Genomic DNA, 23137 nt, shown 5'->3' on the forward strand with positions numbered 1-23137 from the left:
TAGGGGGCGCGGCGCTGTTGGACCCACAAGGATATGCACGCGGCGAACGTGGGGTCCAGCTCCCTCTCCTCACCAAGGGCTTCTGGGAGCATGAGGAGTCGAGATCAGCCAGGCCCGTCCTGCGGGGGCCTGGATAAGCCCATCAGGGTACCGGCTACTCAGCCATCGACAGGAACGAACAGACGCTCCACTTGTCCCCGGGCACAGGCCTGGCCGAGAGCAGACAGCAAACCCAGCCCTCTCCCCCACCCACACACCTGGGCTGCCTGCTCCTCTCGGAGGCCGCTTCGGGGAGAGTGAACATCCAGGGATGAGCCAGAAAAGGGGGCTGACTTAGGACCCCCGGCCAGTACCAATCACAGTCACAGGAGAGGACCCTGGGCTCTCCAGCACGGAGGGATCTCTGACCCCTGGCTCCTCCTCACGGGCCCATCCCCCATTCTGTTTCTCACACACGTGCCCTGGGATCCCCGCCTTCCCCACTAACCCAGTACTCCCAGGAGTGCAGGGCCCCACCCGAGGCGGGGTGGGCGGGAGGGGGGGGGAGGAACATGCCAGTCCGGGAAAAGGCGAGACGCACTGGAAAAGCCAGTTGGGTGTTTCTGTTTCAACGGTAACCGGGGAGTCGCTGCACGTTTATCAGCGCGGCTTCAGGGAAATAACCCCCAGCCCGGTCACAACTGTCAGGCCAGGCTGAGCTGGGAGCCCTGAATACCAAGGGACCTCCTCGCTGATCTCACCACGGGACAGACCGGGAGCGGGCACCGTCTAGGCGGACCCCGCACAGCTCCCCAGGTACTCGCGTCCTCTCGGAAAAACAAAGCTTCTCCCGCCGTCCAGCTGTCCGTCTTTGATACCCCACACCGAGGCACCGTTGTTATTCTCAGAAGTAACGAAACCAACCCTGAGATACTTCCCACACCCTCGCTGGCTTAGCCCCACCTGTGCGGCTCAGCCCACCAGCGCCAGCACTCGGGGACAGTTCACTTCCACACCCAGGGCCTCCGAGCAGGAAGCGGGAACCACCCTCGAGGCCAGAAGCTTCACCCTTCTGAGCTGTGACAGTGATTCTTGAGGCATCAGAAACTGGAGAGGTTTTTTTTTTTTTTTGAATGCCATATTGGATTCGTCCCCGAGAGAGCTGGATGCAGGTCTAGGGCAACCTGGGCGTCAGTATTTATCAAGTACCCACGGGTGAAGAGCACCGATGTAACAGAAAAAGAGTCCCACCCAATGATCCCCAAGGGACCTCAAATCTAAACAACACAGACAAGTGGCCGTGGCTGTCTGCAGCCCGGACTCCCAGTCCGGGACCAGAGGTCAAGGTACCGCCGTCCACTCCCTCCTCGACCAGCCCTTGCGCAAGACTCCAGGGCCAGCACGAGAGCACAAGGGGCCTCCGGACCACCAAAGAGAAGCCAGAAAAGCCACGTCCGTCACTCGTGGCCGGGGGCTCTCTGCGCCAGTCACTCTTCCTTCAAACACAGGACTGTGACCCGTGGAGCATGGGAAGGAGTGACTACACGTGAGGCAGGTGCCCTCGAGGCATCAAGCAGCAGCGGGGACAATCCCTTCGCGGAGCACACGGTTTTAAACCCGTTTATCCCCGTCTCAGACCACATTCCTGGGATTACGGCACATGTGGGCTGCCCCGGCAATGCACACCCATGCCTGCGGGGGACCATAACCCACACACGGTTCAGACCACGGCCCACGTGGGGACAGCGCTGTGTGGCTAAAAACGGAAAGGACGGGGCCTCGATCTTCACAGCTATGAAAAAAAGAGGAAGATTCACACAGAGGAAAACGAACCGCGGTGGCGAGGCAAAGACTGAAAACCGGGCTGTTTAATGCCAAATAAACAACGCCTCACGAACCCCCCGTCCCCGAGGAGGGCACGGCCAACGCGGGGAAAACTCCGATGACCAAGAGAAGGCGACATCACGCACCTCTTCAGCCATCTGAGAAGTTGCGTGTACGCTCTCTAAAAGAGCCGCCCCAGCCTCGGGAGGTTCTAACTTCCGGGCGCAAAGTGGGAGAAACCGGCGCAACCGAAACGCGCTCAGATACGAGGCTGCGGCACGGGCGCCCCGGCGGCTGGGAGCCCAGGACAGGAGGAGGGCCGAGCGCTGGCCAGCAGGCGAGCCCCGCCGCCGCCGCGTACCTTTGGCGTGGAACGTCCAGCCCCTCCGCCAGTACTCCTGCAGCCGCACCCGCTCCTGCTGCCCCAGGCTGCACACCTCGCCGTAGAACTGCCGCTCGATGTGCACGTAGGCGGCCGGGATGGCACCCGCCACCCCCTTGGCCCCGAAGAAGCCGTTCACCTCCGGGGAGGCCAGCAGGATCTGGTACTCGGCCCGCGTGCCCAAGACCAGGTCCATGTAGGCCTGGGTCAGGTTGAAGTAGCCAGTGGTGAGGTAGACCTTGGCGCCTCGCTCGGCCTCCGTCAGCAGGGTCTCGGTGACGATCTCGTCAATCTGGATCTCAAAGGGCTTCATCTGGATCAGGGGGTAAATCCAGGTGTCGGGGGCCGGCCTCCGGTCACCAGCAGCTGCCGCGTCCTCCTGGGTCAAGAGGGAGTCGCCGTGGAAGGTCTGGGCGTGCAGCACTTGCTGGCGGGCCTTGGCTGAGTTGATCACATCCATAACCCTCTTGTTGGCCGCCCTGCAGTACGCGGCCCGGTCACCTGCAGGGACACAGGGAGGGAGGAAAGTGGAGGCTCTGGACTCCTGCCTGGCACGGGGACGCGGCACGAGACAGGCAAGCGCAGATGCCCCAACTGACCGTCTAGCGACACGCTCCCGCAGAGCGCAGGCAGCAGGCCGCAAGCAAGGCTCCCCCGCGGACAGAAACGTCCGAGGAGAGCCCACACAGAGCCTGCGCCAGGGGACGCAGAAGGCCTCTGTCAGTTCCACGTACTCGAAGTTCAAAAACAGACCAGACTACTTGAGGGGGACAGAAACGAGGGGAGCGGGACCTTGGGACGCGGTGCCTGGGAAGGGCCTGTGACGCACACGCTCCCGACCCGCACGCCGGGGGCTGGCGCTCAGCACGCAGGCTGCACCTGAGCGAGAGCGTTTAACAAAGGCGCGTGTGGGTGTGCGAACCACAGAGCGTGGGCACAACTGCGGGCCGAGCGAGCTCCACACGGTGGGAGCGGGGCCCTTGAGGTACAGTGTGGGGACAGACAGGCTCGGGGCCCCGCGTGTCTACACGAGACACTGGTGGCGAGCGGCCGTCTGGACACACCGGACAGACGAGAGATGACCATGAAGGCTATCGGAAGGTGAACACTAACGAGTCAGCATCCGACCTGAGCAGTCGGGGTGAGACCACAAGCCCAGCAGGAGCAGGGAGAGAATGAAGCACGGAAGGGAACAGAACAGGACACTGAGTGTCAGTGCTGTGCAAAGCCGGCCCTCTGGGGAGATGAGGCGACAGCAGGCCCCAGGCAACACTGAGCCAAGCGCCCGAGAGGAACGGACCAGGACGGCCGTCCCGGTCCTTATTTGCTCCCACGCCTGAGCGCCTTTGGGGGTGGGCTCCGGGACAAGAAGGGGTGCTCTGCGCAAACCGTGTCACGGTGACAGCAGCACCCACACGGGAGGAGGTGCCACCCGCCACAGGAGGTCTCAGGCTGTCCTTCTGAGTGTCGTGAGTGTCCCCTGCATCCCTCCGAGCCACTGTGGTCCCCAGAGCACATCTGTGCAGGCCCGGCCGCCCCCACCTGCCCCCTTTGTGTGTTGACTCATCCTTCCCAGAACGCGGGGCCCTCTTCTCTGCATATTCATGCCTGGCCTGTAAAGTCAGACCAGGGGTCAGCCGAAGTTTCCTGTATGGGCCAGATAGCTGAGTATTTCAGGCTCTGTGAGCCAAAGGGCAAAACTGAGGATAACACGTAGGTATTCGTATGACAAGAGAGAAAACAAATTTCCACAATTTTTTTTTATTGATGAAAATGGAAAATACCATAGTAATAACCGAGCGTCCAGGCCGGCAGCAGGCAGGGCAGGCACCCGGCTCACAGACTAGCGCCCTGGACAGGGGCTCTTGTCCTTATACGGTCAGGGCTCACCCCTCCCCACGCTGCTGACACTGTTGCAAATTCAGCAGCAGGCCTTCCCAAAGGCCACCAGGAAGCCACAGGAATCACAGGAATGCAAATGCCCCCAGAACGCTAGCTGCCAGGGTTTGCCTGTCTCCAGGGAGCAGAGCTGAGGGCTCTCCCATTTCACTTTCCAGGCAGGAGGCCACAGGCCTCCGCGGAGCTGAGAGCCACAGAGCCTCTCGCTCCCCGCTGGGGAACTGGCCCTGGGGAGGGCTGCTTCCTGTAAGCGCAGGCCAGACCCCTGGTCCCCTCCCCCAGGCACCGGCTGAAGCCCGCCCTCCCGCCTTCCCTGGACCCACAGAGCAGCACCGATGGCCCGTGAGTCACCTCTGGCGGCAGAGACACAAGCAGAACGAGGCTCTGCCACCCAAGGGTCGCCGGCCCGCAGCCAGGCCGCCAGAGGCGTGCTCGCCACAGCCCGCGGCCCCGCCCACCAGCTCAGGAGGGCAGCGGAGCCCAGGACCCTACCTTTGTAAGGATGCACCATCCCTTCCACCACCTGCACCGTGTCATCCCCCTGCAACTGCAGGGACACGTCCCCCACCGCATCCACCAGCTCCGTGAAGAAGTCCGCGATCTCGGGGCAGTCCTGCAAGAACACGTAGCGGTCCTGGCGGTTGGTGAAGTAGGAGTCGCTCAGGTTCGCGCTGCAGGGAGGAAAGAAGCAGCTGAGGACTCGGGCAGGACCGCGGCGGGTCCCGGGGAACCAGCAGGGACGGGGCAGTGACAAACACGGACGAGGACCCCACGGCAGAGACCGAGTTACCAGCAGCTCCCCTGAGCGTGAGGTGACACAAAGGAGGGAGCCGCAGAGCCCCGCCCCTCAGAGTCGACCATCAGCTGAGAGGAGAACGCCACTGATAAAGCCAACTACCCCACGGGGCTCGTCACCAACGCCCGGGCTTTAGAATCAGAAGATGTGGACCCGCCATTCCGGCTTGTTCTTCCTGTGTCACTGGTCTAGTCTCCCGTGGATACAGCGAGGAGAGCACCGCGGGGGTCACAGCGACAGCACACACAGGGCGCAGGGCGGGGCCCGGCAGCCACCAAGCGCTCTGCAAGCCGCGGCTCCCTCCTGACGGCCCTTGGCGGGCCTCCCGCTGCCACAGCAGACGCGCTGCCGCGGAAGACACTGACACGGTGTGACGACTAGGCCGGAAACGTACGACCACGTTCTCGGAGGCTTGCGAGGATGGGTCTTCCCTTCTCTGTGTTCTGCAAACCTCTGCCCTGGACGATATCCAGGGGAGGTCCCGGACAGAAGGCAGCAAACTAACCCACTCAAGATGACGTTGTTGTCAAAGAGGTACACCTTAATGTGCTGCAGGCCGATAGTCTCATTGAAGCGCTCGGGGATCAGGAGCCGGAGAAGCCCACGGAGGTTAGGCGTGTGGAAGAGGGAGACGCGAACCTGCTCTGGAAATCTCTGCAGCAGCGGGAGCAGCATCGTACGCGAGTTCTTCCTACCTAAACACGTGGGCAAGCGGAAGGACGAGGATGGGGATTCACACCAGGAAAAACACCCCGCCTGCCGGGGGGAACCACCTACCGCCTGTCACAATCGGCCAGAACCCCTGGTGCCATCGCGAGCCCGAGGGGCTCAGACCGAATTCAGCTCTGGACACCACCACGTCTCAGAGCAAGACTGGAGCGGTCGGTGCAGCAGACCTGCCATTTGGGCACCCAGCACCCATTCACCCCACCCCACCCCACCCCCGCCCCGGGAACTGTACCCAAGTCCCTCCCAGGGGTACCACCCGCTCCACTCTTGGCATATCTACTCGGCGTAAAGAGGGCTCCACCCACCCTGAACCCTCACCCCAGCTCCACGGCAGGGCACCCAGGCCCAGGCGGGGCCGGTCAGCGCGAGACAAGGACAAGATGTCACGGCCAGATGGGCCTGGGGCCGCCAAGGGCCACCGCGTGGAGCCTGAGAATAAAGCCAGCCCAAAGGAAGGAGGGCCAGCAGATGGGTCCTGGTGAACACCCAACCCCCCAAATCAACCTGCCCAGAGCAGGTCAGTCACGGGAGTCAAAAACAGTCTCTTTTTTGCCTAATTTGTTTTTCCTTGGGCTTCCAGTCACTTGCTACGGAAGGAATGCTGATACTCTGGGCTGTCTTCAAACAGCCTTGCCTCTGCCTGGGACGGGGGAGACGAGAGCATAACTCGTGACACAGGCTCCAAAAGAGGCAAACTCGGGGCAGGGAATGTGTCAGACCTACCTCTTGAGCCCCGTGTAAAGTCCAAGAGAATGGACACCTTGAGGTCTGAAGGAAACTTTGCTTGGAGTGACTTTTCTAGAGTGCTTTCCAGGCAATCTACCTACCAAGGAGAGAACCCAAAAGAACAAAAGTATAAGATCCAAAAAGATGATTATGGGGGCGCCTGGGTGGCGCAGTCGGTTAAGCGTCCGACTTCAGCCAGGTCACGATCTCGCGGTCCGTGAGTTCGAGCCCCGCGTCAGGCTCTGGGCTGATGGCTCGGAGCCTGGAGCCTATTTCCGATTCTGTGTCTCCCTCTCTCTCTGCCCCTCCCCCATTCATGCTCTGTCTCTCTCTGTCCCAAAAATAAAAAAAACGTTGAAAAAAAAAAAAAAATCAAAAAGATGATTATGTATTAAAAAAAGGATCTACTTTCCAGGTAACGCGTGCCCCCTCCCCGCTGCGCCCAGTCCTCTTGGAACACACACAAACACACACACACACACACACACACACACACACACACACACGCACACGTGCCCCGAGTGCTCAAGAGTCCGTACCACAGAGACCAGTAACAGTAACCAGGCGACGCCACCTGGCACCCTTCTCCAGCCGGGCCTTAAGGAAGAGAGGGTCTGTGGGTCAGAGATGCGTTGCCCAAGCAGTCTGGACCTTGCCACTCTTGGAAAGGCTAAGAAAGACACCAGTGCTCGCACATTTCAACGGACAATCCCCACCGACACACAGCAAACAGTGCCTACACGCGGAGAGCACTTGGTAAATATTTGCTGAGCCGATGAATCCAACACACAACCTGCCCGCTGGCCACTCTCCATGAGCTGGACGTGACAGTCTTCTCCCAGAAGAACAAACAGGCTTCCCAAGCCTGCTGCTAAAAGCATGTCCTGAAGGCAGAGGAAGGCCTCCCTCTCAGAGCGGGAGAGGACAGAGTGCTTCTGACCCGGCGTCCCTCGTCCTCCGCCCCCCATCCCCGGCATTCTTCCCCAGCCCCTAGCTGTGCGTCTCTGGACAGCGATGAACAAGAAAACACTGTGGGCACCAGGCCCGTCTCACCGCGTCAGAGTGCAAGGCGTCCTGAAATGAGGATAACAGAACCCCCTCACGCGCGCTCACGTGAAGTCAGCCCACATGCCATGCCCGCGCACCACACCCCGCGTCGCGTGAACCAGTGGGTTCCGCTCCTTCCCATCTGGCCCACCTCACCGTGGGCGACGGCAGGTCCGGGTGGAACGAGGCTGACCACAGCCCAGGCGCCTGACCCCAGCCCGACCTGCACTCCACTCATTTGTCTAGGACGGGGTCAGAAAATCTTTTCTGTAAGGGGCCAGGGAGTAAATACTCTGGGTCTGGTGGGCCGGATGGTCCCTGTCACAACCACCCAGCTCTGCAGTCCTGGCAAGAGAACAGCCACAGACAACACGTTTGTGAGCGAGCATGGCCGTGTTCCAACAAAGCTTTGTTTATGGACACGGGAATCTGAATTTCACACATTTTTCCTGTGTCACAGATAGCCTCCTCCTTTTCATTTTTCCTCCAATCATTCGAAAACACAAAAACCATTCTTAACCCACAGGCCATACAAAAACAGGCGGCGGGCCAGATGTGGCCTGCTGAGCCCTGGACTGGCAGACACGAGCAGCCCAGGAAGCCCTGTGCAGGGTGAGGAGGACACGTGAGCAAGGAGGAGCCCTCCCCGCACCCCTCACTGGCCCTCCTAACACACCAGACAACCGGCAGCTGGCGGGGAGGCTTCACCCCAACTTCCCAGGGCCGTGTGGCCGGTGGGGGGGGGAGGGGCGTCAGAGCGAATCTGCTGCCGTGGGGACCACCCCACCTCAAACCTTACCAGTTCCTGTTCCAGAGGACCCGTCCCCAGGTAGAGAGACGCCATCACGACCCGTCTCTTCGCCACTTTTATCTGGCCCTGAAAGAGGAAAAACAGTTGCCGATCGTTCCCAACAGCCCACTGAGAAAACGTACAAGCCTCCAGGCTGAACTCGCTCACGCCTTACGGTGAGCTACCAAGTAAGGCCCCACGACCCTAATTAAAAATTTTTTTTTTTCCAACGTTTTTTATTTATTTTTGGGACAGAGAGAGACAGACAGAGCATGAACGGGGGAGGGGCAGAGAGAGGGAGACACAGAATCGGAAACAGGCTCCAGGCTCCGAGCCATCAGCCCAGAGCCCGACGTGGGGCTCGAACTCACGGACCGCGAGATCGTGACCTGCCTGAAGTCGGACGCTTAACCGACTGCGCCACCCAGGCGCCCCTCCACGACCCTAATTTAAAATACTCCCCCGAAAGTAACGCACGGCCCAACTGCACGAGCCACGACGCAGCCATCGAAAGAACGAGGGAGGTCTGTGCCGTGACCTGACAGGGCGCCCGCAACATACCGCTGAGATGAAAGCAACTTGCTCCCCCACCTACTGCCCCACCCCCCCGCACACCCTGCTGACACAGGAGCTTCACGACCGCCGAGAGCGGTCCCTGTGGGCCGAGCAGGAGGGCAGCGTGGGTGCCAACCTGCATGCCCCCTCTGCACCTGCACGGTTGACTTTTATAACGAGCAGGTACGAATTTCCTCTGCGGTGCGGACAGCTCCCTAGGGACGAAGACAGACCAGACCGGCATTCAAAGATGACTGTGACCTCGGTCCTCTCCCTAGACCTGCTCCAGCCCGGGGAACAATGACCTGACCCCCTCTGGAGTTCGAAGCACCCTGCCCCAGAGGGGGGGTGGCGAGGGCAGAAAGGTCGGCGGCATTCCAACAGTCAGGCTCCGTCAGGCTCTCGAAGGCGACGGGAGGGCCAGGCCTCTGGGGAGGCGGCAGGCGGGAAGAGAGAAGCAGGAGGCAGGGCACGTGTCTGCTTCCCCACCAAAGAGGGACGCGGCCCCCCCAGCCCCCCAGCCCGCACAGGAGGGCCACCCTGACTCCAGGAGCAGGCAAACACACCGGCAAGAGGCCTGCAGACAAGGAAAGCACGGAGAATTTTCCCAGCTCGCCACCCCCTCTGTCTCTGTTTTGTTATTTATGAAGCGCTCCCGCGGGGACCGCGGGGACGCAGACCAACAACTCGGGTACAGGCACCCCGGCTCAGGCAGCAGACCGCCTGCGGGTGCCGCCGCCAGGCCCGTGGGAGCAGCCTCGGCTGTAACGAGGGCTCGGGGCCAGGCAGACGGCAGGCTGCACTCCCCAGTCAGGGAACAAGGCCACTCTGTGGGCCCTGGGAAGAGATACATCCCACTCTGCACCACCCGTGCGGGGAGAACTGCCCTCGACTCCACCCAGAAGGCAGGACAGAAGGGCCTCCTCCCCGCCTGCCGGGGCCAAGCCCCGGGGCCCTTCCTGTCCTCCGCGGCCCTGCCCGGGCAGGTGCGCAGCCTGGGGATCGCCACACGGAGACGCAGCCAGTCATTCACCCAGAGGAGACTAGAACACGAAAACCTGCCTCTGCAAAACCGGTTTCTTCAAGCCAAACACAGAACCAAGTAGGAACAAAAGGCAAACGGCCTGACATCAGTTCTAGCCAAAAAGGACGCCCGGGACAGAGGAGCAGTGCAGGGGAGAGGTGGGGAGAGCCTGTACACAGACAGGGAAACACGCACGCACGCAGAATGCATTCTGGAACGAGCCAGTCAGAAATTAAGCTAAGCGGCGCTCCGCAGCACAGCAGGGCCAAAGGAGAAGGGGCGAGTATTCAGGTCAACTGCAGATCGTTCCGTAGGAAAGTTAATCTCTACATACATTTCCTACGACCTCCCCGCTTTCTGCCTGTCTGACCTCGTCAGACCTTAACTCTAACATCATTGCTAATTTGAACCCAGAGAGTTCATGTTAATAAAAATTAATCAGCTTCAGGGGCGCCCGGGTGGCTCAGTCGGTTAAGCGTCCGACTTCGGCTCAGGTCACGATCTCACTGTCCGTGGGTTCGAGCCCCGCGTCGGGCTCTGTGCTGACTGCTCAGAGCCTGGAGCCTGTTTCAGATTCTGTGTCTCCCTCTCTCTCTGACCCTCCCCCGTTCATGCTCTGTCTCTCTCTGTCTCAAAAATAAATAAACGTTTAAAAAAAAAATTTTTTTTTTTTTAAATTAATCAGCTTCAAATGAATTATTCCGATTCGCAGCTGAACCTGGAGGACCTGGATGAGACCGGAAGACCTGGGCACTGAAGGCTCAAGCCGAGCCTGCCCGCCCCCCCCCCCCCGCCCCCGCCCTGCAAAGGTTAGCCCCTCCCCCAGTACAGAAAAGGCACAAACTGTAGACAAAGTCACAGGAAAGAACAGGACTCATAAGGCCTAAAACCGGATGTCCAAATCTCCCAGTGGTCTCTAATCACCTCCTCACCGAACAAGAGAATTCCAGCCACTTCCTACACAGCGAGTGTCATCCGTGGCTCGGCCGGGTCTTCGTTTCTAGGACGTTCTGTGTCCTGAAGACGTTTGCAGGGGCCTTCGTGCCATAACTAGAGTAAGGTTCCTTTCGTCTCAGACCCCGCCGGCAAGGACGCCCACACCCCCTCACGACCCTCCCTTCTGATGGAACCAAAGCAGTCAGTCTGTCCATAAGACTCGAAATCCAGGACCCGCCCCTCATGTGCCCACACGCTCTGGGCTGCTCTACCTGAGACGCGAGCCACACGAGGCATGCGAGCGTCCGAGGACAGTGCCATTCAACCATCTGTGAGGCTGAAAACCTAACAGGGAGAAGAACCCACAGCAACAAGCAGAGTAGCCATCAGAAACTGCCACAGCGCGGGGCGCCTGGCCCTTGATTTCGGCTCAGGTCATGATCCTGTGGTTTGTGAGTCAGGGCGCCGCATCAGGCTCTGTGTTAACAGTGCGGAGCCTGCTTGGGAGTCTCTCTCTCTCTGCTCCTCCCCCGCTCTCTCTCTCAAAATAAAAAAACTTAAAAAAAAAAAAAAAAAAAGAAAAGAAAGAAAGAAACTTCCAGAACAGAAGACACTTCTGCTCAGGACACCCTCCCACCCCCAAGTCCCCAAGCCTCTAGCTCAGACGTCCCTCCTTCTCTCCTGCGGACACAACTTACCTTCATGAGCTCAAAAAATTCCGCCGGGGAGGAAAGCACCCTGACGTGCGAGCTGCAGACCCCAAACTCCGGGACCAGGTTCCGGATCCACTGGAACCTGTGCACACCCTCTGGACACAGGCAGCAAGGAGGGGAGGTGACCTGGGGGACCGTTGGGGACAGCAAAGGAGCCAACAGCAGCCATGGTGACCTGGTTAAAGAGACATGCAAAGGGTCATATTTCTCAAACACTCCCTTAGAAGTCTGTCCCAGCTACCGGGGGACAGGTGGAAGTGGAGGGTTTTTGTGTTTTAACCGATTTCAGATTTTCTAGCCTAGTTCAGGTAAGCCCGAGGGCTTTTCCTTCAGCCCGTCTGAGCCGAGCAACTTAAGAAGTGCCAAGGCCTAGAGAGAAACCCCAAACTGGCAGCTGGGTCCAAACAACTCCAAATCGAGAGCGGCCACGAGTAAACTCACGGAAGCCACCGCGCGCGCTCAACACGGAGGCGCCCCGACAAACCCGCCTGCACAGAGCCACTGAAGGCCACCTGGAACGAAGGCAGGCCCGGGATGAGGGTGATCACCGCATCACCGCAACCCAGGCCGCCAGCTGTGTGACTGCAGAGGCAAACAAGGCTTTTATTTAGGGCAGGACCTAGAAAAACAAAGTCTTCCCTTTAATACTCAGCTGTGGAGAGAAGAGCTGGAGCAGGAAGAGCCTGGAGGAGGGGGGCCACCTCGGCCGTGGCGACAATCGCCCCCCCTTGGCCCTGGGACACACCGTCCCCGGGGCTCACGCCACATAAAGCTGCGCCCCAGACCAGCTCTACTCCGCTGAGGCAGAGACAGTGGCAACCGAGGTCCCGCCCTCGCGCCCGCGGATCCGCAGGTCTGCCGCCCGCCCCGGCTGGCACTTCCATGGGGACAGGGAGGGAGGGGCAATACACCCGGGGCCCCACGCGAGCCCGGGCCGACTCTGAATCCCAGCAAGCAGCAGCAGGAAATCCCTGTGCCGTGCGTGACCTTCTACCACAGCTCTGCGAGGGGCTCTGGGGAAGGGACGCTGCAACACCCCAAGGCCTGAAGAGCCACAGATTCCAGGAAGATGATTTCATTCACTTGCCTCATGATAGAGCGCTGAATCTTCCCAGGGCCTGCGAACGTCCCTACACAGGCGCCAGATGGCCCACAGCTGTGCTTCCCAGAAAGCCCGTCGGTCTGTCCCGGCCGACTCATTGCCAAGAACGCTTTAGTCAGCGGGTGCAAGGTAGCGGTTCCCTGGATCCAGGGAAGTTGGGGACTGGCCTGGGGCCCCACGGTGCAGAGGGAGGAGAGCAGCTAGCCTTTCCTGCTGTCTGCGATGCAGTGGGGGGGGGGGGGGGGGGGGGGTGACAACACTCGGGGCCACCGGCTCGCTAAGGTTCTCAGGTGATGAGCGGCAGCTGGCAAGCAAAAGGCCTAGACACGTAGACTAGCAGCTGCTAGTCTCGATTTCCAAAACCGTAGGCCTTGTTCCTGCAGTGCTCAAAGACAGCTTCCAGAAGGAGAGGGAAAGACGCTCCAGTCCAATGGAAGACCACGAGATGCTGGGAAAGTCTGCGGGACAATCCATCCGAAGGCCCGAAGGGGGCCTAAAGTCTACCAGTCATTCAGTAAACATGGTCCATCCGAGGCGGAAAACCCCAGAGCAGCAGCACCAGACCGACGTACCCCCAGTCTCACGGCACCTGTCATCTCTCAGACCAAAGAAAGGACCAGGGCACCAGCCAACACCCCGGGCCACACCCCCCATCTGGGCCCAGAGACTGCAATCAGCTTCCCAAAAGGGAGATGCGGAAACACATCCTCGGCACACGGCAACCCAGGAGGGGGCCAGCGCGGGCCCGGGGCCTCCATCCCGGTCATCACGTGAGCAGCCCCCTGGCCCGTGAGAGGCGCAGGGGAAGAGCTGCCCGGCCCCGGACTGCCACGAGCCCAGCGGCCTCACAAGCTGACACGCCTGAGATCCTCCAAGAACGACACAAGACACAGGCGCTGCCATTAATTAAAGGTCAAAACATACAGCACGTGGGCTTCGAGTGACCGAAAAGGGGAGCTCTCGGCGCCTGAGCCCCGAAGGCCTTACAACACCTGCCTTCAGACGGGCTCCCTGAGGGCTGCCCCAGGAGAGGGGAGGGGCGAGCAAACCTAAGGAGTGGGAACTGGCAAAAGCCACCATGAGCGGGAAAACTGGTCTCGGCGGCCAGTCCCCATGACACACACGCCAAGAGGTCCAGCGTCGGCCCCGTCCTGCCCGGGAGAGGCCCAGGGCAGGCTCGGGCGGGCCAGGCTCAGGGCCCCGGGCTGCCCTGGGCAGGTCTCGTCCCTGCCAGGCAGCTTTCCCCGGGAATGTTCCACCAGGGCCTCCGTCCAAGATCTGTTGAGGGCTTTTTTATGTTGGCTTCCTGTTTAATCTGTGTACTGACAGGTTTATTTTTGCTAGAGAGGAGAAGGAGCTAAGAGGTGGCAGGGGCCCGGGGGGGGCGGGGGGGGAGACCCTGCCCTCAAGTGGCAATTTCGCACACCCAAAGTGGAAGGCACTTTGGAAAGGAGCAAAGCCTTCTACAAAGGGCCCCACGGCGCCGGCACGGGCGTGGGGAGACCACGTGTGGCCAGGTGACGATCTAACTCGAAACGAAGGGCCCCGGCCAGGGCAGGCACAGCCAAGCCAGAGTCCGCTTGGGGGCCCACGCTGTTCCCTCACCTCAGCCAGAAGCCCGTGGGGGGGGGGGGGGGGGGCTGGTTCCCGCTTTCCACAGCCTAACTCCTGGGAATCTTCCCAGAAAAGGTTCCTTCCAGTGCCAGCAGCAACCCCACTGCACAGTAACCCCAGTCTCCAGGGGCGACCACCTGTGCGGGCAAGTCCCCGCACCCCAGGGAGGTTTACTAAGAAACCGCACGTCCCAGGTCGGGAACCGAAGCCCCGAGAGATCTGAGGAGCTGTGGTTACTTTACCAAAAAAGCACAGCCATGTCGGTCACACACACACACACAATTTCCACATCGAGACCCGGACGCCCCTGAATCATCTCTCCGGTACCACCTAGCCCCGGTTTCTAGTTACGAAGAGAGGAAGTGGGGAGAGGGGGTTGGGGACCCGATCACAGCTTCTGCTGACGACCCGGCCTCCCAAGGCAAGCCCCTTTACTCGGAATACCATGGAAGTTTGGAGAACAGGGCTAGGGCAAGCGGGTGCCAGAGGCAACAACAAACCTAGCGCACTGACACCCCCCCCCCCCCACGCCAGCCCACGATTCTAAAAGTGGAACAAAGCAGCACGCCCTCCGAAGGGCAGGCTCCGGCCACCGCGGGATGGCAGGTCCACAAAGGTTCAGCCCCGAGGCTTAAGGCTTCGGGCAGAGAATCTGCAGAGTCCCGCACTGGGGAGTCGGCTGGGTGTTAGGGCTCAGGAACCCTGACGTGGGGCCCTTCCTCCCCCTGGGTGAGGGGGGCGAGGGGAAGGCTTCAGGGTGACTCCAGGAGGGCACAGTAAGTATGAAGGGAGGGGAGCCGTGGGTGGGGGGAGGGAAGGTGGGCGCAGGGAGCGCAGTCTCTTCCCACCATCTCTAAGAGGAACCCACATCTGAACCGCCTTGACCAAGGAGGCTCTTTTCCCTGAGCCCCCAGACCGGTGGCCACCACCAAGTGAAAACAGTGGAAGCCCACCTGGCCCAAGGGGTGATCCCAGGTGGGACAGAGCGGCCCAGCGTCCGCCGAGGCACGGGGAGGCGGGGGGACTGGAGTTCGTGACAGTCAGCCGCTCGGAAACGGCAGAAGAGCCACCGAGACACAACTGGACACCGCTCCTGACCCCGGGGGCCTCAGGGGAAAGAGGAGGTGTTTCTCCTTCTCGTGGGGAGACAGGAGCTCTTCATTTCACCAAACATCCTGGAGCTGCAGGTGCTCCATGGAAAAACAGTGGCACACCTTGCATTTTTCCTCCGTCTGGATGCGCAACAGGGTGCCTGGAGGTCCAACCCCGCTCCCCCGTGGCCAGCGGCGAGAGGCCACCAAAGGCAGGCAAACACCAGAGAATCACACCCCGGTCTACACTTCCCATGTCCCCTCCACAGCCTCTCCGCCTCGGAGGACAGGGGTCTGCCTCCCAGGGGCTGCGGAAGGTCACCCGCCCCAGGGGGAACCAAACAAGCGGGCCGCCCTCTCAGGGGTCTTCTCAAAAGGGGGCATCCTGGGCTCTGAACAAAGAAAACAGCGATGCTACAGGACTGTCCTCAGACACTAACCACAAATCCTCCACGGACAGCACAGGAGCCCTACCCCGTCCCGTACCGCACTCGGGATACTAACTAAGTGGCCCCCACCGTGGGCTCGGCCATGCTCCGAAGGTCCGTGGGCTCTTCTGGAACTGTAAGATAAGATTCGTGGTACAAGCTCTGTGGCTTGGATCCCATCCAAATCTGTACAAAATGACGAAAAAATGAAGTTTTTAAGAGAAACCAAGCTCGGTGGACTGCAATATTTTCAGAAACTACTTTTTAAGAAAAACCCACCCTCCCCCCAGTCATGCACACTGAAACGTCAAAAAGTGAGCTAATGAGAAAAGAGCAATAGTCATAGCACTTCCTGAGAAAAGCTCTCAAGAAACTACATGAAGGCACCGTACTTCCTGCGTCCCCGGCAGCAGGCGGCCCTTCCTGACTAGCGCAAGACCCGAGCCCGAGAAAGGGAAGTGAGTGTGAATTCCCGTAGGTTACAAAAGACCAACGGCCCTCTGCACTCCCACCACAAGTCCAGCGTGAGAGGCTGCGGCTGCCAGCACTTGGCTACGTGCTGACCAGCTAGAGGACTGTCCTCTGGACTTGCCCAAAAGGAAGTCGCTCACATCCAGGGGCCAGAAATCCCACAGAACCCACAAGATGGTGTGGTCGGTCGGTGAGAGCATCAGACACAGCACAAGTGCCTGTCGAGAACCAATCACACGTTCAACTAATCCAAAGGCTCGGACAGGCCTGACTTCCCAGCAGCCTCGAAAAGAACTCGTTTACGTGAATCAGATCACATGTTCACAAGTGGACGATCTATCCAAACGCTTTAATCCAGGCTCCCTGCTAACTCTCTAGGGGCACATAGCTGACTGACCCAGCCTAATGCACGTCCCCAGCCGCAGTGTGCTGGGGGGCAGTCACGGTTAACGTGAACTCAACAAAGCTACAATTTAAAAGTCTGTCCGCTAATTCCCTGCAGGATCAAGTTTGAATTATTTGGGGGAAATTACGCTCTAAGTATCCCCCTCCCACCCATTCTATTACTGTAAATAAACCAAGAGCAGGCTCTACTAAACCCTAACAAGTAAGGAGCATTACAGAGTTTAAAGAAAAAGTGATTTCTGGAAATCTGGTGGTCCCTCAGAGTAGAAGACACTACCAAGCTGAACCGGAGGGTGCTGACCTGCCATTACAACTGAAGACAATCTAACTGAAAGGACAGCCTTCTGGGGGCGCCTGGGCGGTTCAGTCGGTTGGGCATGCAACTTCAGCTCAGGTCATGATCTCACGGTTCGTGGGTTCGAGCCCCAGGTCGGGCTCTGTGCTGACAGCTCTGAGCCTGGAGCCTGCTTCGGACTCTGTGTCTCCCTCTCTCTCTCTGCCCCTCCCTCGCTTGGTGCTCTGTCTCTGTCTCTGTCTCTGTCTCTCAAAAATAAATGTTAAAAAAAAATTAAGGAAGGAAGGAAGGAAGAAAGAGAGAGAGAAAGAAAAGAAAAAGAACAAACGAACAGCCTTCTGGGGCTCTGTTTCCCTCTAACTCACGTTCGGAGCCCCCTCACCACTCCTCATACTCACACCTACCCACACACCTAGAAGAGAGAAAACAGGACTTGAGTCTCAAAAACAAAGCCCTTTCTGCACATATAGCTCAAACTGAAAATCATTTGTTTGGTGTTTTTTTAGAGAAGGAGGCCACAAAGAAAATATTTCCTCGCATGGCAGGCAAGCTCAAGGTTAGGAACCAGCGCCCCCCTGACACATTTCCCACTGAGGTTCATCTACTCCAAATAACAAGTCGATTCTGTGCAGCCTGATGACTCCCAAGTATCTGGTGTCGGCTGCCCCTCCTGAGCTCCAGATCTGTCAGAACACCTCCACCTGGACGTGCCTGGATACTAGTGAGCCTGCCCCGAGGTCACCTTATCATCACCCCCACACCCAGTCCCCTTTCTTACCCCATTTGGGTGAAGCGTGCCTCCATTCACGCAGTCACCCAAGTCAAACACACGACCCACCCCCCAGGCACTCCCCCTGCGCCTCCCCCAGCAGAGCGGATTCTACCTCCCACTCCCCACCGCCTCAGGCCCAGACCACTCTGAAAGGAAGCTACAAGAAATCTCAGAGCTTGCCTCCCTGGGTGATCTCAGCCCAGAGGATGTTTGTTCCTAGCTCCTCTCTCCACCTCCCTTCCCTACTCAGCGCCCCCGGTCAGCTCCTGGAAATGACTTGAGAACTGCCTTCCGCCTCTGCTGCTACAATCAGCAGCCCACATCATTCAGGATCCTTCCCTGAACACCACCAGCTCCCCCTTCTCTCCCTAGCCTGCTCCTATGCTCAAAACGCAGCTCTGAGATCACAGCCACCAGGAAGCCTTCTGTGGCCTCCCGGTGTGCCCCTTAGGTGCAGCTGTGACCTTCTACCTTACTCTACTATTTCTTCTGTTATGGGTCTGAGCATCTTGAAGGTGGGGCTATGTCTTTACCTGTCTTCCTAGGCACCTACGCACAGCAGAGCAGCGCTCTACACACGCATGCTGAATAAACGAATGAACCCAACAGTCCAAAGCGATAATGAGTCAGACGCCTGCTCAAGAGAAAAACGGTATTTCTAGATCACTAATTGGAAGTAATTTTAAGTAGCATTCTCTGTCACTATGGCTGTCTCTGTAACTAACAAGGAAACCGCTGCAAGGAAAGAACCCTCCTTTCCCCCCCACCCCCCCGCCCCGCGTGTTAGCCACGAGGATTCACCAGGCACTCCGACCGTTGAGTCAGACTGGCAGAGCCAAAATCTGAAAAAGTCTAAGCTCATGACTACACAGAACTATTATCAATGAATCAACGACCAGAGTTACAAGAAACCACATCATTCGGGGAATGAGGCGTTGCGAGGTACAACCGTACGATTGGAGGAGAAACGAAAGTCAGCAGCCAATAGAGGATGAGTGGCCACACAAGACCAGAGAAACCCCAACACCAAGGCCACAAAGAGTCCGGGAAAATCTGCAAACCCGTAAGGCAGTAAGGCAAGAAGGAAAAAAAAAGGGTCAGAAAGCTACAGTGTTGTCACAACGCTGGTCGCAGCACTTATCGGCAGTCAGTCCTGGTAGCATTTTTCCCCTAAGGATTATAAAACACAAATTTCAGACACTTGTGTGTCTTTGGTGTAAGTGAGTTTCTGGTTTAACTGTTGACCCAGAGATACAACTCCCTCTCTCCACTTAATCAAAAACAAATACGGTGTCACACCTACTGCCTCCATTTACCAAAAGGACTTCGGGAAGTCAGTTTACTGACTCTCCCCACTGCCACCCTCTCCGCCCCCTCCACACACACACACAAATCACTCAAGAGAAATGTCTTTTTCAGAAGAATTTGTTCATAGTCAATTCCAATGCTAAACAGCAATTAACAACGAAGTGTTCTTCCTAGAGTTTAAACATATACAGGGAAATTACAAAACTGCCTGAACACCTCATCTTTGAGGAGAGCACATTTCTTGAATCTTTAAACCAAATTTCCCGGTGGTTTGATGCCGAGATGTGGAAGTCATCTGACTTCACTACCCACTGCAATGGCCGGGTCTTGGCCAAACACCAAGTACAGAAAACGCTGAGGCCACCTCTGCCCTGCCCCCGCCGGTTTCACTGATATGAAACTTAAAGCCATTCTGATCAGCAAGCTTCTAAGGGCTCAATATAGCCCCGATGCTATCACCTAAAAGTTACCCTGAATCAAACTCGATTGTTTACTGAAAATCATCCACCGTAACCCAGGATGAAGCAGGCTGCTTCCCATACCTAGAAACACCACGCATGACTGGACCACAGATCTGTGCACGGAAAGTCAGGAGGTCTCATCCTCACCCAAGTAACACAGATAAAATCTAAGACAACGCAAACCCTACTAAGGCATTTACGTCTAAGATCTTTTTCTTTTTTCTTTTTTTTTTTTTTTTTTCTTTTAAAGGATCAAAGGGGGCGCCTGGGTGGCTCAGTGGGTTGAGCCTACTGACTTCGGCTCAGGTCATGATCTCGTGGTTCGCGAGTTTGAGCCCCACGTCGGGCTCTGTGTGGACAGCTCGGAGCCTGGAGCCTGCTTCGGATCCTGTGTCTCCCTCTCTCTCTGCCCCTCCCCGGCTCATGCTCTGTCTCTCTCTCTCTGTCAAAAATAAATAAACATTAAAAAAAAAAAATTTAAAGGATCAAGGGTAAGACTTGAGTGTCTCTGATAAGAAAACCATTTGCACACAAGAAATCTTTTTTTTTTTTCTTTTTATATTAGCACTAACAGCAGGCCTCTTAGGTCAGCATGTTCTAGGCAAATGTTGACTCTGAAAGCCCACTGCCTGAACAAACCGCTTCAAAGCCTCCCTCGCCATTTACATAAGTCACTTCAGTACTTTTCCAGAACACGGGCCCTTTGAAAAGTGTTGGGGGGGGGGGGGCCGAGAGGTTCCTCTTCCCTGGCCTTAGAGTCACTGACTCAGGATTGCTTCACCGCCCTCTCGGGCAGGATGTGAGAAGCGCTGCACGAACACAATCCCGGCTGAGCTGATTCACTCCGGCCGAGCCACCCCGCGGCCAGGACCACGTAAGGAAAAGACCCCCTCCGAACCCAAGCGGTGTCTCTCGCCACCGGACCCCGCCACGCCAGCCGCCGGGGCCCGGGGCGCCCGAGCTCGGCCCCCCCCCCGCGTGAGCGCGCACTCCCGGCGCGGAGGGAGGCAGGGCTGCGGCCGCGACCCCGCCACGGCCGGCCCGGCCGCCTCTCACCTCCTGCGCCGGCGGTCCCGGTTCCTGCCCAGGCGGTCGGACAGGCGCCCCAGGAGCGCGGCCAGCCCGGGGCGGCCGGGCAGCAGGCCCAGCAGTCGCCTCCAGAGCACCGGCCCCGCCGCCGCCGCTGCCGCCGCCGCCATGGAGACTCGGCGCTTCCGCTTCCGGCGCGCAAGAACTTTATTGACAGCGGCGCTCGCGGACAAGTGGCGGCGGGGGCGGGGCGGGCGCAGGTGTGCAGGCGGCGCGCGGGGCGCAGGCGCAGGCGCAGACGCCGCGGGAGCGTCCCGCGCGCCCGAGTCGCCTGGCCTCGCGAAGTCCCCGCCGTGCCCGACGCCGGGGCTCCCGAGCAGGTGCGGCGGGCAGGCCCGGGGAATGTGCGGCTCTGCGAGCCGAGGGCCGCGTCCGTGGAACCGGGAGCACCTTCTCTAGCCGATCTTCGAAAAGAAGATGTGGCAATGTCCTGAGGGGCAGGGGAGATGGCTCTGACCCGAAACGTGGGGTTCCTCGGCCGACCCACGTGGACTGGGACTTGGGAACCGGAAGAGCCGAAGGAGGTGGCCACATCGTCCTTGTCCCGGGGTGGGGGTGTTGTGGACACACGGGATGCAAAACATTTCGAACTCCGCTTCCACCCAGGTATCCCACGGAAGTCAGTTACGCGGTCCCTGCAAGAATGTTCGTCTCAGCATTGTTCATGATACCAAAAATGTGGAAGCAATCAACAGTGGGAGAGTTGGTGAAATAAATAATGGGATGGGATATCGCTGCGTGGGAAGACCGCGCGCAGCCATAAAGAATTACGTCCTAGAAGAATCTTGAGTGACACAAGTGGAAAATCCAGATTTTAGTAGTATGGAGCTTATCTCGTTGGGAAAATTAAAAATTGGAGAGAGCATCGTGTGCAGACACACTGCAAGTAAATACACAAAACCGCTAACATTGTTTATGTGGGGCTATTCAAGAGTTTCCAACTTGTTTACGACCAACGAGCGTTTCAGATTGTTTCAAGCTTTCCTTTACGTTTAGAGAGCTTTCCAAATACAAGGTGGACTCTGATTCACCTCTTCCGAGTTAGAAGTGATGAATCATCAAATTTCCTAATTTCCAGTAACTAGGATGAGACCATCCATTGCATGATTCCACTTTTGCACGGGGCCTAGGACAAGGGGTAGTTGTAGGGTCAAATGGCTGAATGCCTGCACCATGATGTTCAATGGTGACCACAGGAGCATTCTACCCATCCAGAAGAGAGCTGGCAGCTTCTTTTTGCATGTGGCGGTGGTGCTTTGCCGGGTGAGGTATTGAGTGAGACAGACAACCATAGTACTGTCCCGTTGGCGATTTCCCATCTAAAATAAATTGTAGTTAATACGGTCGTATTACAGCATGGTAAGTTACACCAGTAAGTTTTTACGTATAAACAGCAGGCAATGACCCAGTGCCTTCTGAAGCCACCCACCTAGAGCCTCTGTCCTTCATGGCTAGTTTGAAACTGTCAGAGCTGCTACCAGAATGAGGCAACCACGACTTTGCCCTAGGACGTGCACATTTAGAAGTTGCAAAAATTTTAAATAATGGTTTTCAGGGATTGAGCAATTTTTTTTAATGGTTGCATTTACACGATGACAAGACAAACACTTTCCACCAGGAGAGACGTCGGCTGGTTAGCGAGCACAGGTAAAGGAGATGTCACTCTCAGGTGACGCAGGTGGCCCAGAGAAGAGGCCTGGGAGTACCCCAAGCTGCTTGGAGGGCCAGCGGGCTAGGCTGCTGCAGGGCTCTCCACTCACACCTTGATGACCCTGGGCCAGAAGGCATGTGCCCTCTGAGACCCCTGATGGCTCCAAAGCCCATCTGCTGAGGCCCCCCTCACCCTCCTGCCTTCACCCACTGCTTTCTGGCCAGTCGCACCGGCTCCTTCCCGAACAGGAGGTGCCAGGGTTACAATGACAAGAGCTGATGAGACTGATGACAGATATCAGGTCTTCCCAAACGGAAAAGGAAACGCATTCACTGGAAGGAGAGTTGACGTCAGGGAGGGGTGGGCTGCGGCCCCTGATAGCAAGGCTGCTGTCCCGGGCAGGAAACATCAGGAAATCCTGAGCCAAGGGCCCATGCCTCACTGTCTGTGATTCACACACGAACCGAAAATCAGGCCAACGCCAGCGGAAGGCCCCTCCTCCCCAGACTACTTGGGGCGCAAGGGTCTCTTTCAGCCACAGGGCACTTAGCAAATTCCAGAAGGAGGAAGAGGTGGTCCAGCCCACCTCCCTCCGGCGAGGAGAAACTCTCCTGTCGGTTTGTCCGGTTTGTCCCGTAGGTGGGGGCTATCAGCTGCTTCTGAGGAGCGCACGCTTGGCTCCGGGAGAATGGAGCTTAGGTGCTGGGGGGATGAAGCCAGCTGGGGACCACTGCATTCTTTCATTCCGTCGTGCCCGGCCTCACCGGCCCGTCTCTTCTCAATCCCTCAACACCCTCCCTCCCCCCACCCCACCCCCACGCTGCCACCTCAGGATCTTTGCTTAGTTGTTCTGTCCGCTCATGAGCACGTCCTCCCAGCTCCTCTCATCCCCCCCTCCCCGGAGCCCTGTGCTCCCCCTGGAAACACTTCCTGGCCCCCTTTACGTTCTGCCTATTACATGCTGTGATCCAATCGTATTTATTGGTTTATTATTTCGTGGGTGCATGCATATCGGAGTACAGTTGACACAGGATGTTACCTGAGTCTCAG

The 23137-nt window shown here is 58.1% G+C and overlaps 1 protein-coding gene and 1 long non-coding RNA gene across 3 annotated transcripts in view; one reads left to right on the forward strand and one right to left on the reverse strand.

The window, feature by feature from the left end:
• The window catches only part of PGS1 (phosphatidylglycerophosphate synthase 1), a 35709-nt gene extending 15146 nt beyond the window's left edge, over positions 1 to 20563 (reverse strand). For both annotated transcript variants that reach the window (XM_058704187.1, XM_058704188.1), the window contains exons 1-7: positions 20404 to 20563; positions 11386 to 11575; positions 8182 to 8259; positions 6329 to 6432; positions 5386 to 5571; positions 4577 to 4755; positions 2165 to 2686 (exon numbers count right to left, since the gene is read on the reverse strand). In XM_058704187.1, the coding sequence (XP_058560170.1) occupies positions 2165 to 2686; positions 4577 to 4755; positions 5386 to 5571; positions 6329 to 6432; positions 8182 to 8259; positions 11386 to 11575; positions 20404 to 20546 (1402 nt within the window). In that variant the 5' untranslated portion in view covers positions 20547 to 20563. The remainder of the gene's footprint in view (positions 1 to 2164; positions 2687 to 4576; positions 4756 to 5385; positions 5572 to 6328; positions 6433 to 8181; positions 8260 to 11385; positions 11576 to 20403) is intronic.
• LOC131497691 (uncharacterized) lies at positions 20137 to 21780 on the forward strand. Its single transcript, XR_009255096.1, has 2 exons — positions 20137 to 20221; positions 21043 to 21780. It is a non-coding gene; the product is annotated as an uncharacterized LOC131497691 (long non-coding RNA).
• Positions 21781 to 23137: the final 1357 nt, after the last annotated feature.

This window comes from Neofelis nebulosa, chromosome 16 (assembly GCF_028018385.1).
Source record: "Neofelis nebulosa isolate mNeoNeb1 chromosome 16, mNeoNeb1.pri, whole genome shotgun sequence".
Lineage (NCBI taxonomy): Eukaryota > Metazoa > Chordata > Mammalia > Carnivora > Felidae > Neofelis > Neofelis nebulosa.